Source organism: Chroicocephalus ridibundus, chromosome 1 (genome assembly GCF_963924245.1).
Source record: "Chroicocephalus ridibundus chromosome 1, bChrRid1.1, whole genome shotgun sequence".
NCBI classification, from domain to species: Eukaryota; Metazoa; Chordata; class Aves; order Charadriiformes; family Laridae; genus Chroicocephalus; species Chroicocephalus ridibundus.
Window position 1 is genome coordinate 138,901,680 of NC_086284.1, and position 18,031 is coordinate 138,919,710.

An 18,031-nucleotide genomic window follows, 5' to 3' on the forward strand; every position below is an offset into this window, starting at 1 on the left:
GAACATTACTGTAAGATGAAAAATATGTTCTTTATTTGCAATATCACTGCATTCGTCCTTTGATACAATATATCTTGGTTCCTTTACTCCTAGTTCCTTTCCTTTTGATCTTAAAAACCTGCAAAAGAATACATGTCAACTTCGTCTAACTCAGAAGAGCCCTTGGGGTCTCATCATTCTTAGTTGAAATTTTTAGTGATAGTTAAACTGTGCTAGATTCAGTCACATGATGAATTAGAAAAGTGCAATTTGATGATAAAAGTCAGCTTGTTAAAATTTGAAGTACATCATGCAGTGAGGTATCTATCTAGAGTTTGTGTCACTTTAAGTATAAGCATAGCACTACCCTTACAAACAAATCATACCTAATCTTAATTTTTCTAGCTAAAATAGAAGGAATTTCTTTTGTGTTATTTCAACTGATTAAATAACCCCACTCCTTTAAAATGTTCTTACGCTGTCAGTCTTCCTTCTATTACATATAAATTACCATACAAGGTCAATCAAATAGTATAAATAAGCGGGTTTTTTTAAATTTCAGTTTTCTAAACTACAGTCCTGATTAATGTGGGTTAAAATATAATTTTAGAGGTCTTTTTCTCTGAAACCAACCTGCTCAACTGTAATTATGTATTCATGTGGCCTTACAACCTCATCACTGTAGTCTTTGAACATTGCATGGATCTTACTAGTTTTAAAATAATTTTCTGCCACATAGACATGTGACAATCAGTTTTATTTTTTATTGTTTCCTTTTATAACATTTACACTTGTCTGGGAAATAGAAGCTTCTTACAGCAAGTGAAGAAAGTGAGAAATTCTGAGGCTTCAACAAGTTTAAAAGAAGAAGAACAATCCTGGTTACTGTTGAAAATGTTTGCTTTGCTAAGCAAACTTCCTGAGTAAGGTAAGGCAAGGAAATACCTGCTACCTTGTTGATCTAGTCGCTTGATTTATGTTCAGGAGGAGCACATTTATGAATAGAGTATACAGGATGAGGAAACAAAAAAAAAAAAGCATTTTTTATTACAAAGCTAACTCCTAGAGCTTTCAAAACATTTTGTCTATTCCTCTGCAACATACATTAAATGACTATTCCTGTTTTAAAAAGCTAATGATGTAAAGGCTGAATATGAGTAGGCAAGAAAAAGCAAGTCAAGGTGGACAACACTGATGCTAATTGCAAGGCATGAACAAATGTTAGCCACGTTTGTGCTTCCCTTAGCCAGTAACCAAATGGTTAATGCATTGCAGAGCAAGTAAGTTTACAAAAGCAGTTGAATACTGAAGGTGCCACTGGAGGGTCTTGAAAAACATTTGAAGTGATTGTCGTCAGAAGAGTGATGTGAGAAGTGGGGGGAAGGTAAAGCATAAAGATTGTGATCAGCTGTTTGGGTATGAGTTAATGGAATTCAGTGGTTTTGGGAACTTGGGTTGGTTTTGGTTTTTTTTCTTTGAAGAAGTAGAGAGTGCTGGCCAAATTGTTTTATCTCAATATTAGGGATACAAGGGGAAAAAAGGTCAATCTAGAACTTAGTTGGAGAGAAATGGCCAGTTTTTACAGGAACAACTAGATCTGAGGCAAAGGATGATTACAGTTAAATGATTTTATGATACTATAAAGCTTCAGTCAGTTTTACTGATTGCACTTACACTTAGTTTTCTGAGGTTAGTTCTAAGTCAGGGGAAAGAATACGTACACCTGCAGTGAATCTGCTTTCTTAAGTTAGGGAAAGTGTTTACTGTTTTTTAGGCATTAGTCTGGGTCAGATTATGAACCAAAATGTGTTCTAACACCTCTAAGCATGCAGTGGGAGCTGTAAGTGTGTACCTCTTCCCCAAAGAGACAGGGGAATTGTGCTTCATCTGTCAAGAATTAAATTACAATCGAAATATTCTGAAACCATCAGTGAAAAAATTACCTTTGATTCTGTAAAAGAAATAATCTGGTATATACAGTTCGTTTTTTAAAAAGCTGTTCCAAAACAAGAATGGTGACAGTATTTTACAAATTACTTTTGACAGTAAGTGTATTTTATGAATTGTCTCGACATTGTTCTTCTTCTCCTTATGGGCTTATACTGACCTGTCCTATTTCTGCAACGCCCTGCTGTGAAAGCGACAGTACAACAGCAAAGGAAGATGAGGGAAGCGCAAAGAACAACAGGAATCAACCAGACACCCAAAGCTGCAGCTTCCCAAGCAGGTGCTTCATTATCCGAAGTATAATTCCTACCACTGTAGCCTTTGGTTTCGTTTAAGTGTTGTTTACTGCTGTTCAGGCGAGGAGGAGTGGGCATGTGGGATGCTTCCTCATCAGACTTGGATAGCAAAGTTGAAGGCACAGTCTTTTTGTCCGAGCTGGTGATTGATTCAGTGCTTACCGAAGCTGTGCTTGTCCTCTTAGGAAACTGATCATCCAGTGGAAAAGTTTCTTCCCTGGAATAAGTGGTAGTTTCAGGTTTTTTGACCATCAGGTTTGTACTGGATGTATAAGGGTTTGCTGTTAAGCTGTGGCTAGTGGTAGAAGGTGGAGCTTGGAGCAGAAGAGAACTTGATGTGGCGTTATGATGCTGGCATCTTTGCCACTCGGTGGCCTTTGTGCTGCTTTGCCTTTCATATTTATTTGGTGAGGAATGAGTATTTGGTTCTTTAGATGTCAGTTTTTCAAAAATAAGAAGGTCTGGATCAATCCCTATTAAATCATAAACAATGTTAGTTTATGTGACAGAAGCTCATCTGCACATCCACAAAAGGAGCACGTGGAGACAATGGTAGGTCAGGGAGCCCAAATAATACCCATCAACACCTTCTGGTCTGGGGGTGTCACAGCCTAGGATTATGGGACACCTTATGGGGTGCAAAGGAAGTGAAGGAAGTGCATTTTGGGATTGCACAGGACTTACTATGGAATGCTTAGGGCAGGAACCAAAGGTGAGGAAAGGAAGGGATCTAGGCTACTGGGGAGTAATGGAGTCCTGTCCAGCTCTATGTGTGTGTGACAGTCTGTACCAGCAGCTGGCGGGGTGCTGCGCCCTCAGGGGCTTGTACATCTGGGCTACAGCAACAAGGGAGACTGGGGGCCGGGGGTAGCTACCGGGGAGACTGAGCATCTAAGCCCAGCTGCTGGGGGGGATTCGCATTGAACATACGTGTAGTTATATACTTCACTAGCAGATTGCCATCCTTATGCACCCAGAGAAAGGACGATGCAGCTCTTGGTGCTGCCTGTGTTCTCGTGTCTCCTTTACGCGTATGTCTGTGTAACCTGTATGGCTGGCTCTGTATCTGTGTGTACTTGTGGCATGTATGTGTGCTCTTTGTGCATGTGCCTAATGGGAATACATTTCCAGCCTTGCTGCTGGTTGGAGCTGGGGCCAGGGAGCAGTGGGCAGCCTCGCCTCTCAGTCTCTCAGATCTGGTACGGTATTTTTCTCAAGCATAGTGTCGATTAAGTATCAGAATCCCATGAATCTTGAAAGCAAGGTGTATCTTCAAGGTCCTTTCTCTAATACTGAATGAAAGAAAAGGGGGAAGTATTCTCAGAAGTAGGTGCATTAATGAAAAAGGAAAAAAGTCTTACCCTTTTCTAGCATTGCATGTTACTTCAGAAGACCCTTTAGCACAGTAAATGACCTAGTATAATTTTAACATTTCCTATAGTTGCTATGGTTTCAGCCTTTATAAATTAAATGCTTGGTTACCTGTTGTGATGTTGTACAGAATGACATTGATTCTAGCCTTTAGTATGCAACTTTCCAGTGCTGGGCAAGACATGTGCAGGCAATTCATATTCTCATTAATAGGTCCATGGTAGAACACTGCCAGATTGCAGGAAACTATAACATAAAAATAAAGTTGAGTTTATCATCATAACGAACATTGCATTGTGCATGTTATTACATTATTTAACATCAGAAGATCATTAATACTGGGGAGCTCCATACTACTTTAAATCTGTGGTTCTCTAATTACTGTGCAAACTAATTAACCACCTAGTCAGTAAAGTGGAACTGCTTATAACTGTATTCTTCTTTTAAGAAGAAGGAATAGATTAGCCATCTGAATTCGAAGTGTGCCTCTGATAAAAAAATAAAATCATATGCTTTAGACTGTAAGACTGTAGTCTTCCTAACAGTTGCCTTCCTTCACATCTCAGCTGCGGTGAGTGGACCACTTCTAAAAGCAAAGTGATCAAGGAAGACAACTTTGAGATGTTTGCTCGTGTGTAATATACCTGTCTACTTAAAACTGGACTGCAACCTTTCATTTCACCCAGATTATTAAAAAAACATCCTGAACTGCAATAAGTAAGTGACATCCTGCCCTGCTGCCAGTTCCTGGTTGTTTTTCTTGTTTGCCTTTGGGCTATTGAATTTCTGTGAATAGAGTAGTTCAGACAATTCTTTATTTATGTTTGGAGTTTCAGTTCTGTCTTCCCACATTGAAAATCAGGGCTGAAGTAATAATGAAAAAACGCCTGGACAACTGGTCACTGAAACCCGATTTTCAACAGTATATAGATGCCCGAATAGTAGTGGGTTAAGATTTAGATTGAAAATATATGTTACAATACTTATGGTTAGAGTCACACTAAGATTCTTCTTTCAGAGTCTCACAGGACATCAAAATCTCAAGTCAAAATAGCAAGTCAAAAGTTAATGTTATTTTATATCAATGTGTTTGGAGCAGAATTAATGCTAGGTTTTGTTTCAATTGTATGAAGTTTTGGGGGGGTTATTTTATTTTACCCGCCTTGAATGTAACCTGCATACCTGAACTAGTAACCTGAATGGCTACCTGCAATTAAAAAAAGTATTGGCAGGGCAGGGGACACATTCAATAGCAGAAAATACTGTAAATTATTAAAACAGCTAAGGAGAACTTTTCTGATATTGATTCTGACTCTCAAGCTTTGCACTTCAGAAAATTTTAGCATACCTTCTGACTCTAAATTGTACAATTTGTGTCTGAAATAAGCTTTTTAAGATAAGATCTGTATTTGTTAATGTAACTGTCTAGAACATGTGAATTAGTAGGGCTGAAGAGCTGCTGTAGAGTTGTCATTTTTGTTTCTCTTTTAATATTGGAAAAGCATTCTAGTTACAGTGTATTAATGTAACACCTTTACAATAAAGCTTTCTTTTACATAAATTGTTAGGAAGCTACCTAGCTTTATAAATGTATTCTATTTACTTAGGTATTTATTCCAAACATTTTTCTCACACTTATAAGTAATGAAAATTTATAAGTAATGAAAACCATTTGTAATACTTTTTCAATGAACAACAGAAAAAGTCATGCAGCTCTTTCCATTTTATGTGTAACTAAAAAATAAAAAAAATCTCTAACCTATCTAAAAAAAGACATAAATCCTTAACCTATCTATAAATGAGAAAAGGAAGAAAATACATGAAACCTGTGCTTACTATCTTTTCTGTGTTATTTGTATTTTTTCATCTGGTAGCCTCAACACTGCATCATAGATTTAACACAGGAAAAACACACCTTGAAAATGTTTTTTTTCCACCATAATGAACTCATCTGCCCTAAAAGAGAAGTATTATTTTCAAAAGATGTATGTGATTAATAAAATAAAAATTTGCAATGAAAATGCACTCGGTCTGAACAATACAAATTCAGCAGCTCTATGAAAGAAAAAAATCATGGCAGAAGTGCTGCTACAGAATTTGTATTGTCTTGTCTTTTTTAGCTACCTACACAAAGATCAAGGTTGTCTGCCCAGCTGAAACAAAACCAGTAATGTTTCCAAGTAAAACTGGGATCCTAAACTCTAATGATAGCAAGGTAAAGATACAATTTGTCATGAAAGCTAAATCAACGATGATAATTAGTGTTTTTTCTTCCACTGATATAATTTCCATGTCCTATATCTACCTCTAGTTAGGCTTCACCAGTTTCCAGTTCTGTGTCATAGGAACTTGAGTTTAGAGTAGATATTTATGAAAGTAAGACTGGAACAGAGAAGGTTATGATTATCAGAACGATAGAAGATCGTAACTTGTGAAAGACAGAATCATAACCTTACAGGGATTATGCAAAGCCTTGCCCTATATATCACTTGGTTTACATTTTTCTTTAAAAGATTAGAAACATTATGCAGTGTTAGAGAAGCGTATTTAGCCAGTACATAACTATTTTGATATACTGCATGAGGACTAAAAACATTTCTACAGGCAACGTATAAAAAACATTGGCTTCTACAGCTAAAGGAATTTAAAATCCAATGACTATTTTAAAGAAGATAATTCTGAAGATAGAAATAGTTCTAGGCATCGGTTAACATTTTGCATCACTTCTAGCATAAGTTAACAGTTTAAAAGACAAAGCCCTTCGAATATTTCAATGAAATATCCATGTAGTACTTGCTTTTCTGTGATATCTTTTGTTCAAGGATTCTTAAACTCTCTGCAAACACTGACAATGTGGTATTATTGAAGTCATTGTTTGAAAAATCACAATTTTCAGATATTTGCTCATGTTGATGATTTTTCTTCCAACAGAAAACCGTTCTTCACTTGCATCACGTGTTGTAGCAGTGTCTACCCTTGCCTTCAGACCCAGGTATACGATGTTCTGGATTTTATCGAAGAATGGATGTTTTGTGCTAATAGTGTATTTTATGTTTGTTTTTTAGTGTGATACATGAAAACTATGCAGGTTTCTGATATAGACACTATCCTATTTAAGAATATATAAAATCCCTAGAAATACATGTATTTGTTTGAAGGGAGGAGTGAAATCTTTGAAACCTTTCCAATCTTCCAATTTTGTGCAAAGTTTAGTTGTCATTAGAGACTCTGGTTTTTAGCATGAAAATATTAAATAGTAGGAAAAAGCTCATCTGAAGAACTTGGCTTCTGTGGATATATTCTCTTTGGGATCTGTGATGGATTTTATTGCATAAAATTGATTAAGAAAAATAAGTAACAAACCTAGTTGTTGGTAAGGGAGGATAGTTCTTCGGTCACGAAGAATCCTTTAAAAGCATTCTATGATGTATTTTGCATTGGTTTGAGGAGATACAAGCAACATATTTTATTGCTTGCTTTTAAATTATTTCAAAATTTTCTTTTTGTCTTGTAAGATTAGCTTTCAGTAACTGTGCTGTTACTGCGAATCCAGCAAATCAACTTATCAACACTTCTTGAAATCTTAATTAGGATATTCATTAGCAATAGTATTTGTTAGTGACTACATCTGTCTCTTTGGGATTATATGGAAACCACAAGCTAATTTAAAGGGTATCTTTGAAATGCCATCTGATGGCTCTGTATTTTATGTTTAAGAAAGAAGTTGGCTCCTACTAGGAATGCTGCTGGCTGCTACGTTAGTTGTCTCAGTGTCAGGTTGTCAAGGTCATATTTTTGCTCATAATTCAAAATTTCATCAGAATTTATTTTGACGGTTTTTAGTAACTGGTAGCTCACTTTCATCCTCCATACCCAAAACCCTTTCACGTCCTCTGAGTTTTGCAGTCAAATTTAGGCACCACAGATACACACTTCATGTAGTCTTGGGCTTAAGACAAGCAATGATTTTTCTTATTTTTATTCCAAATCTGATTTTACAAAGGCTGGAGAAAAGGTGTTGCCAGCTGAATAACTGCTATTTATTACTATAACTTTATTGCTCACATTAATGTTATACCTTGGTTGTACCAGAAACATGGTGTAAGCACAGAACAAGAGAGGGCTCTCTCCAAGAAAATTAATATTCTTCTATCTGTGAGAAGGCTAAATTCTGTGTTCCCTTCCCTTTTCCCCTCACCATCTCCTAGTCTAGTACTGTAGTCCATGAAGAGGAGTCCTGTTGAAATCAGTGTCACTGATTTTTCTCCGTGGGACTAGATAGTGATGGATACCGAAGAGTTAATTGTTTTAATGTTAGAATTGCCTACAAACTTGATGGCAGAGATCTAAATTTTCAAAGCAGACCCTAAGATTTTCATGTGTTTCTAGTGTAGTCTTCTAAAAAATTCGGATTATCAAGTTCCTTTCTATGGGACTGAAGATGGGGGAACACTTACAACGTGCCTCTGCTTTCCTGCCTCAAAATATACATATATCCCAGGTTTTTGCATTATTTCTTCTGCAAATAAAAGAATGTTTATTTTAAAATTACCCAAAATGTTTTTCCTCATACGTCATGATGCAAATTTTACTGTATGCCACAATCTTGATAGTAAACACTCACCATTCCTCAGAAGGCAGCAGGTTCTGCTGCACTGTTGAGGTGAGACTTCGGCATAAATCTTCAGCACCTGGGCTCCCCTCTTCTGCGATTCCTGCAGGTCAACCAGAAGACCTGGGAAGCGTCGGATCCAGCAGTTCTTGTAAAAGGTAGTGGGTGAGCAGAGAGAGTCTGACTCCACAGCCAAACCCAGGACCAACAGCACTTCTGCTATTGCCACCGGCAGAACCATCTCGTCAATGTAACGATGAAAGTCAGCACTTCCTGAGTGCTTAGTCAGCACGCTTTCTCCTCCACGGATGCACTAAACTTTGGACCAGCATTTTAAGAGACAATTTCTTGAGTGGTGAGGATACTACCAATTCTGCCAGGGACATGAGCCAGAGGATGTTTTTTCCAAACAATTCCCATGGTGCTGTTTGGGCAGCTGCTGGAAGGGAGCAGCCATTTTATGACCTACATACGGTTATAATAGTTACTATTGTTGTTCTCTAACTCAATATTTGGAGACGGCTTTTGAGAGGCAGCAGGCACGGGTTGCTTTTAGTCGTTCAGAGAACTTGTTTCTGTGGTCCCAAGTTTGTGTTTCTTGTCCTTCTGAGACCAAACTAGGCAGACAGCCTTAATATGTGATGAATAATGGTAATCTCAGCATATTGTTTCGCCTCCACCCTGAAAGTATGCGGTACAGTCACTTGAGAGCAGGTAGGTCTGCCACTTTGTTCAGGCACACTATTACACTCAACACAGAAGAAACAGCTCAGTTTAGTTTCGTAACACTTTTTGAATTATCTGGTGTCTGAAAATATAGTTTCCTTCTTTACTTGCAAACTGAACTATCTAATTCTGTTACAGCCAGAGGTGGAAATGTGTTCCTATTCCCTACTCTGTTTTGGTTGCAAAAATAATATGATTTTATTTGCGAAGATCTAGGAATAGATGAATATGACTGGAGAAAGCTGTGATGTACATTCATCTCCGGACTAGGTAATCAAAGCCCTGCTCCTAATCTTCCGTAAGTTTAAGGATATTGAACAGTCTGTATGGGTCCTTCTGCTTATGGTTAAGCTCAGAGAAGGCCTGTGAGAGTACAAGAAAGAAAATATAGTTGGTGCATAGGGAGGCAATTTTTCAAGCACCTGGTCTGAAACCTGAAACTCCCAAGTGTTTTCCTTCTTAAAAGGACCCAGTGTGATCCCTGATTCCCACTTCTGTATGCCTTTAATACAGAAAAGGCTTTAAAATATTACAATACATGAGTACATTTAAATGTAATGGACTCTGCAGTGAGGTTGAGAGAATTTGGTAGAAATACAGTTGTGTGCAATAAAAATTGTGTGTTGAATATATAAAAATATTTTAGATGGCATTCTTTTCCTTAAGATTAGAATCAAGGAGTTTCCCCAGTCCTACATGAAGTATAGATCAGTGACATGGGGAGAGGAGGAAGCCTAAAACTCATTTTAATTCTTTAGTCATTATAGCTGATGTTTATTTTGCAAAACAAGGCTCCCAGTTTGGAAGTGAGATGACATGCATATAATTTTGTTCCTTACAGAGCTCCTTAGAAGGTAACGGAGCTCAGAGCAGGTTAACTGCTGTTGATCCAACTGCAAGACCAAGCCATTCATTTATTCAGTGGAAATACTGGCTGTAATTAGGATAAAATTGTAAGAAAGAGCAAAAGTGGGCCTCTGTCCTGAAAACCAGCTCTTGATCCTTGTGTTGTTTTATATAGTTTTGGTAGTTTGCTGTGCTTTATTTTTATTTCCATCTCTGTGTGAAACCCACTACTTAAAACTTTAAACATGTTTCAATACAACTGTTAGTTTGCAGTCAGTGAACTGCTTATCTACCATTGCTATAGGTGCTATTGAAAGTGTATTTTTCTAAAATTTTTGTTTCAGGCATCACTTGGTATGGGACACATTTAGAATTTTCAGATATGCCTGTATTTTGGCATTACCTCCAGCATTTAGTATGAATTTTGGATCTGTTTTGTTCTGTAAGACATGCATGCAAAAATGTTGATTCCTGATTGCTTTCCTCACTCCTACTCTTCCCATATCGCCAAGAAGAGAAATCTAGAAGATTCTGAATAACTTGGGGAAGCATGGAATGAGAAGATTAAATGGATACAAAACAAGTATTTATATTGGATAAAGCTGAATATGTCTTTCGTCCATTGAAATAAATAGGATTATTTGCATGAACAAAAAATTAGATATAATAGGTAGCTTCAATAGTATATGCATTTGTAGTTGCATAAAGATTACACTGTCTCGGCTCCTCTGTTTTTATACTTTTGATGCATTGCAAAATGTATGTGTAAATAGCAAATATGTTTACTTCTTCCTTTCCAGGAGAAAAAAATATAATAAAGGACTAGTCCTGTGACCTCCTTCAGTTACATGGACCTGAAATACCATACAATTTTTTTGTGTTTTTGTCGGGCTCTGTCAAGACAGTAAGATAAAGTGTGAGACTGGGTGCAAACACATCTGAGCATCTTAAACGTCTTAAACGCAGACCATTCAGTAAGTTTTACTCTGCTTTGAATATAGTAACAAATTCTTAACTTCCATTGAAGCAGTCACCAAACTCAGTGAATACTCACTGTGCGTAATGTTTAATTATGTATTTGCAAAATTGGGCTTGGGTAACAAGTCACATTTTGTACGGATCTATATGTTTTCAATGTGTATTTTAAATCTCTTTTTTGTTTGCCACTGTTTGTCAATAGACATGTTGCCAGTCTGTCTCAGCACCTTCATGTTTTTATTCTATTCTGCTGCTGTGTGCTTCAACCAAGCAGCCGTTTTTCCTTTTCGTTACTTGTCATTCTTTCTCCCTTCTCTGTTTCTAAATAAATTATAAAAGCAGGAATAGCTGCAGGGAAAGTTTTTATTTAATGAAATATAAAGAGATTGAAATAAATAAATGGCTGCTTTAGGCAATTTCCTTTAAAAACTGAAAATGTCTGTCTCTTAAATTTCAGTCTTCTGCCAGCTTCCCCATAATTTCACTTTGACCTTTCTATGGGAAATGCATATATATAATTTAATGCTGAAGTTTTAAATCATAAAACATTTTGCAAGAAGGAAGTACCCGAGTCTTACCTGCAAACCAGTGACCGACTGTTCCATGTGCTCTGCAAGGAGGGATCAAGAGACTTTTACTGTTAGTAAGGAGTCTCTGACCAGTATCAGACCAGCACTTCATGTCATTTAGTAATTCTTTTCATTGGTCTTCTCAGATTTCTTCTTGGAAAAAAAAAAGGTACTTGCCTGTTTACAGTGAGAACACGGATGTCTTTGCAGACCTTTCAGTAAAAAAGATATAAACGTACCTGCCACAAAGGAAGAGAATGATCTTTTTAATGATTCCTGTTATAAACAGAAACAGTACCTGAAGTTTTCCACCTGGGCTGGCAGTGATAATGGCACAATCCAAGAGTTTCCTAGCACAACGGATTCATCACCAGGCATTAACTCTTTTTTTGCCAAATATAAAGAAAAGCAGACACCTTCTCCATATAAAGTAATGGATATATATTGATATTTGGAACTACATTTAGCCTATACGGAGTACAAGGTTCTAGTACTCAGAATATGTAAAGAACAGAAAGAAGATCTATATAGTACAGGAAAGCAGTCACGAAAAGGACTAAAAATGCCATGGCTGTGATTCTGTAGTCAGATCAGCCTGTCTAAAGCTACACTGCACATTGGCTTTGTTCATGGGTCATCTGGTGTCTACTGTGTTATTGTCCCGTGCTTCTCTGCTGAATATCTTGAAGTCCCTCCCTGTGCTGCGTAGGGAGGACAGTCGATGTCCTGGGTCAGGCTGAAGTTCAGGCATTTATGCTGTTTGAACAGCTATGGGAGACAATGTAGTTAGTTGCGATGTCCCAGCCAAGGCTAGTACCCATCTTTGATAGGTTCTCCCTTCTCCTGCTCTGTCAGTGGTGGTTAAGCCATTATGATCAGAGGGAAGGACACATCCCTCATCTAAATACAGGCTAGGCAAAAGGGGACAGTTGGGCCTCCTGTCTGTGTTTTCCTTTTCCCAAGTAGATTATAGGAGAGAAGGGAGAGATACTCCCATGAAGCCCAGATGTGGCAATGCGCCACTCCTTGATGCTGCTGTGATGATGCAGAAGCACACAGGGAATGATTGCTGCTAGCACAGACCCAGCCTGTCTCAGGCGTGAGAAGAGACCAGTGCTAACTGTGTAAAGTACTTCTCTGCTACACTTAAAGTCAAACATGTTAGCTTAAATCATCTGTGTTTTAGATTATCTCTGACAGATGAGTTCAAAGATGACAACTACCAGCTAAGGAGAAGCCGCCTGCAGTTTCCCATGTGAGTTATGAACCTGCCTATGTCCTCCTTGCAACATCAGTAAGTTTATTTAATCAAATGTTCAGCATAATCCCATGCAACGTCAGCTCTAATAACCTCTGCTGAAGACAGTGGAGCTCTGTGCCTGTGTTGCGTTCCATGTGAATAAATTGAATTGCAGGCCTGCGTTGAAGTCGTCCTTATCTCGTTTTTCTTAGATATGTACATGTCTTTTCCCTTTATTACAGCAGTGTTAAGGTCAAAATTTTACCTAAGTTAAGTATTTTGGTAATGCCAGAATATGTCACTGTAACTCTATTATAGTTTAGAAGTTACAAAGTACTAATGTAATGAATCATGAAATAATGAAATGTAAGTACTTTGGAACAAATATCAAAGCAAATCCTTTTGACATTACTGAAATACTGTGCTCGCTTTCTCCTTTAAAATTTCCTTGAAATCAAAACGTTCTTGCAAAATGTCTTAAGTCCAACAGAACAGCATTTTTTGAGAGAACCATTTTGTCAAAAACAGCTATTAGTGGTCAGATTTTGGTTTGGAGCAATATATCAGGTTTTTAATGAATCTGACCTTCTCTGAGGTTTGGGACAGTTAGGTCCAAGATTCTGGTTTCAGCTCCATCCCAGCAACACGGTTAAAGGAGGTGAAATATTACAGTTTCTGTTCCTGGGACTTTGTGCAAACCATTTTTTAAACCCTTGTTTCAAAGGGGCTGCCAGGCCCTGAGATTCTCTCGGAGCTTGGCTTCAAACTATTTCTGGTAAAACCTCTGCACAAAGGCTGGAATCTGTGTGTTCAAACAAAGAGCAACAGAAGTCTCAACCAGATTAGATTTATACAAATATAAATCTACTGGCATACATATAAACTTGAGCCAAGGTTTATGACAAAAGGCACAATGTTTAGCAAACACTCGAATGAATGAATGCTGATTTACGACAGAGCTTGAAACTAGGCAAAAGGGATGGAGTTTCAATATTGTGATGAATTTTATACAGCTGGATACTTAGTGAAAGTCTTCCATGTGGGTTACCATTCATCATGCCTCCATTCTGCTGTCTGGTGACCGAACTCTTCTCATGATCCACAGAGAATGCCCACTAGCAATATACATTTGTTTCAAGGAATAAATATTAAATAGTACATCAAAAGCAGAAAAACTAAACAGAAAATAATAGGGAATAAAGTCTAAACAAGTGCTATTTGAAATAGGAGTGCTTTTTTTTTTTTAATAACATTGGGTAAGAAGTGCTTTGTTTGACTGCGAATCTGAAAAAAAGAAATTACCTTTATTTAGCAGCTCATCCTTCACAAATGATAGAGATTTCAGTTGAAATAAAATTATGCTCCAGTCAGTTCCTCTCAGAAATGCCAAGATCCTTTAGAACACTGATATTTTTAATGCTGAAATACTGCAGGATATTTCCTATGTTCCACAGTTGCTTACTTTGTATCCTGTGACAAGGAAAATACTAAACAATGGCAGCAGTTGGTGAATCGTTTCCAAAAGACTAATTCCTCTCTTGAGTAATTCCACTATTACTCAATACACAGTTCCCTGGCAGTAGCGTACAATTCCCTGGCGTCTCAGAGGGAAGAATGTGGCACTTTATATTTTATGTTAGATAGCATGTATATTTTAAATATACCCTGATTGGGTTCCAGTTCACATTTTAGACTAATAAGGCTGAAAGGAATTCAATTTTTCCTTTGTTTTTTGCCCTCTATGTGGTCCTTTCCTTAGAGCAATCAGGTTGGCGTTACTTTCTGGTTCTCCTGTATTATCCAGCGTCTCTCTGTTGAATCAAGAGAAGTTTTGCCTAAAACAGACACAAAACCACTGCAGTCTTCCTTTAGGCACTGTACAGGTGCTTAAGGGTTTGGTTCTGCTCTGCTGCAGATTTTTTGTGTGATCTTGGGTTAGACCCACAAAGAAATTCAGGCTATATTTCATGCATATGTAAACCAGGTTTCCTGCCAAGAAAAGCATTTGCCCTTCTGATTCCCAGTCACTGGTACTTCTGTTACCCACCTTTCCTGCGTCGTCTGACCTTACCAGAGTGGAGACCCATCCAGCTTACCACACAAAACCATTGAGTGGTTCACAGAGGAAAAACAAGTGGCCATGGTTTTCTAAGTAAACCTGAGCAGTCTCGCACCGGCCCTATGCACGTCCCTTGCCAGTTCGGAAGCGTGAGCCGAGTTCCATGCAAAACAGAAAGAGTGCTACTTCTTTCCAGTTATCTCTGTCTTTGCTTTTCCTGTCTTTGTAGCTGTAGGTCCTCCTGACTTTCTGTGTCCCTTGCTTTTGTTGAGCTAGAAAAGCCAGAGGGCTATAGAAATGCGTGGCCAGGCAGAGAAAGAGTCAGAAGCTTAGGTTTTCTGTATCATGGTTGAATAGTCTATTACAATGTAGCTGCTGTATAAAAGAGCTTCTTCCATTTCCAAGTCTTTCTGAAAGAAAAGAGTGATCTCTCTTCAGCCTTGGAAATAATTCAGGCGTTAACTACAAGAAAATAGTTCAGGCACCAAGCACAGGAAAAAAGTGTCTAGACTGTGTATCCCAAGCAGAAACAGCCATCTCAACTCTAGAGAGACTTTATTGACACTCTCCGATGCCTTCCTGCTCCATTTGTTGGCACTTGAGAATCCTTTTCCTTGAGATAAATTTGTCTCTCAGACACTGTAGAAAGAGACCTGAAGTATCTAAAGCAGGCTTGAAGATTTCGCTCTAGAAGCCAAACTCTAAAAGCTAGGTATTGAAAAGCTGAGCACAGGTACCCTTGTCTGCCTCTCTGTAAATGTCTTGGTCTTCAGGGTACGTTCTTTTATCATGCAGTCATTTAATACCTGTCATGATGCAAACTTGGTTTTGTGTTATTTCATGCTTAAGCATGTTCTTAAAGAGTGATAGATGGTCCTTCTTATTTGTTTCAAAGATCAGAAAAGATCAGAATCATAAAATCATAGAATACCAGGTTGGAAGGGACCTCAAGAATCATCTGGTCCAACCTTTCTTGGCAAAAGCACAGTCTAGACAAGACGGCCCAGCACCCTGTCCAGATGAGTCTTAAAAGTGTCCAGTGTTAGTCTTTTGTGGCTCTTAACTACAGATTTTGACTTTGTAGCTCTAGGGTTCCATTCTTTAACTCTAGAAAATACGTTTCTTACTCTCTTAAGATCAAGCAAGATGATTTCTAGTGAAACAGCAAGGCCTTTTCTTTTATTCCAGAATAATAATATGTATTATCGATCTTAGCATAAAACAGTATAGCTGTGGGCTGTGAGACAGATTATTCTCTGTACAAATATGGAACAAAAGGTAGTCCTTACCTTGGTGCATTTGCTGTGTAAGTACTATATAAACACACCATACAGACTGACTGATTAGCATAGTAAAAAAACAAGGGAACTGCCCTGTCAGCATGCTCTGACTTAACGCAATTGCCCAGTCCTAAGCCTGGATAAAGCACAGATAGCTGACAATCAGCCTAGTAAAAATAATTGTTTAAGGAAACAGATTTAGGCTTTTTACAAAAGTGGCCATTCAACAGAGAGTACCGCTGACCCCTCGTGCGTATCACAGCTCCTGATGAAAGCTGTAGAAGTCAGCGCTCTCAAAATTGCCGGCAGGAAGAAAATACTTATTAGTACATAACAGAATTGATGCAGTTTATTAAAAACCTCATGGACTGTGAGGAAGATGGACTTGAAAACCCTGGCAGAGTGGCAGGTGCAGGCACAGAGGTAACAGAAGAAATATTCCATCTGTCCCAGCTGTGGTGTCAACACTTTGAGGGAACAGAACTTATCATAACTGACTACATGGAAAAAATCCCTCACCAGTTAGGAGCTAACTTACCAATACATCAAACATATGAGACTCCAAAACAGATGTCTAAAGATGGCAATCATACCACCGTGTTGGCAATCATACTGTATTCCACCAGGGGAGCTTAATGGCCACGACAAACACGAGCTCTCTGTTTATCTCTGAAGTATGAATGATTACAATTGCTTGAAATGTCTGCCTATGGGAATTAAAGCACAAGAAGGAATTATGGGTTGGACTCCTACTGAAGTGGTAAGACGCTTGTTGTGTGTGACGATCTTTTCAAGGCTGAACCTCAGGCAGAGAAAAAGCCAGGCAGTGCTCAGAGTCAAGCTTCAGCTAAGCGTAAGAAACTTGAAAAGCCACATGGTGCAGTGCTTCATCAACAACAGGAGACGGGAAAGTGGAATTTGAAAACTGATTAAATAATCAGGGAGAACAAAAGATGAACCTAAAACAAGCAAACAGTGAAACTCATTCGTAGGAAAGAGAAAAGAAGAGGTGATAGTGACCTAGCTAGGGACTGAAGGCTGCTGAAGAGGGCTCTTTGGAACTGGTTGAAATCCTATATAAAAGGAATTCAGAACATGAAATGAGCCTTTCAAAAGCAACTTGCTTTTGAGGATGAAAATGCTTTGAAGTGAGGTGGAAAATGAAAATGCGCAGAAATCTACCCCACCTCAACAAATGCTTCTATAAATGTCAGCAGAAAAGAACACCTGTAACTCTGAGATTGACATTCATGTCATCTGTATGGGCTAGAGCTAAGAAGCTCAAAATAACAAAACAGTGAGAGAGGATCATTTCACAGAGGACATGCTAAAAAGCAACCCAGTCTTCCTTAAAAATAAAATAAATAAATAAATAAATAAGCCTAATAGCACTCCGAAGGGTTTTAATAGTTGGGGAAATGATCCCTTCTGAGCAGTAGAAATAGGGATTTGTCTGAAAACTGGAGATGAGTCACATTACTGCTAAAGGCAAAAATTTTCTATGGTCTGCAATACACGGGGTGAAAGAAATATCTTTATAAAGGTAAAAAATATAAAATATATTTTAATGTCTTTATATTAAGCATCATCATATAAGAATACACAGGATGGCAGACTTCCTCGTCTTTTTCAGCAGTTTCGTTTTTGTTTCGTTTTGTTTTGTTTTTTTTTTAAATTAATAAAAAGGACTGTCATCATGTTTCAAGAATGTAACAAGGCAAACAGCAAAACCCTCGCTTTATCTGTGCCCAAGGTGCTCAGTTGTTAATTTGCTCTTTCCTTGTTCATGTCAAACAAAGCCAGGGCCCTGGCGCGTAGATGACTCCCGTGAATCACACAGGCGTCCTATTCCAGGAACTTAGTTTAAATAGATAGGATAGAGTAGCGGAACAAGTTAAATAGTATCTTGATACACCAAACCAAGAGCTGAGGCAAGGGAGGGACTTGTGCAGGAGGAAATCTGGAAGGTCATAGCAGAATTATGTACCCTTCCTAAATCCTATTGCTGCACCAGATGTGCAAGATGATCCTTGTTGTCGCCGCTGGCAGCGGGTGCCGCGGTGCCGAGCTGCCGTGGTGGCACCAGGCTGGCTGCAGCGCTCCCGCCTCCTCTCTGGCCACGCACGAA

General features: G+C 38.3%; 1 protein-coding gene and 1 long non-coding RNA gene across 2 annotated transcripts; one reads left to right on the forward strand and one right to left on the reverse strand.

Annotated features, from left to right (window-relative positions):
- Positions 1 to 453: 453 nt before the first annotated feature.
- On the reverse strand, positions 454 to 9,898 carry MANSC4 (MANSC domain containing 4). The gene is made up of 3 exons (XM_063355610.1): positions 8,218 to 9,898; positions 3,705 to 3,839; positions 454 to 2,695 (listed from the first exon to the last, which is right to left on the reverse strand). Exons 1-3 carry the CDS (start codon positions 8,444 to 8,446, stop codon positions 2,013 to 2,015), a joined length of 1,047 nt encoding a protein of 348 aa, XP_063211680.1. The 5' UTR covers positions 8,447 to 9,898; the 3' UTR covers positions 454 to 2,012.
- Positions 2,068 to 8,233, forward strand: LOC134525113 (uncharacterized). Its single transcript, XR_010073699.1, has 4 exons — positions 2,068 to 2,206; positions 4,160 to 4,310; positions 5,714 to 5,808; positions 6,525 to 8,233. It is a non-coding gene; the product is annotated as an uncharacterized LOC134525113 (long non-coding RNA).
- Positions 9,899 to 18,031: the final 8,133 nt, after the last annotated feature.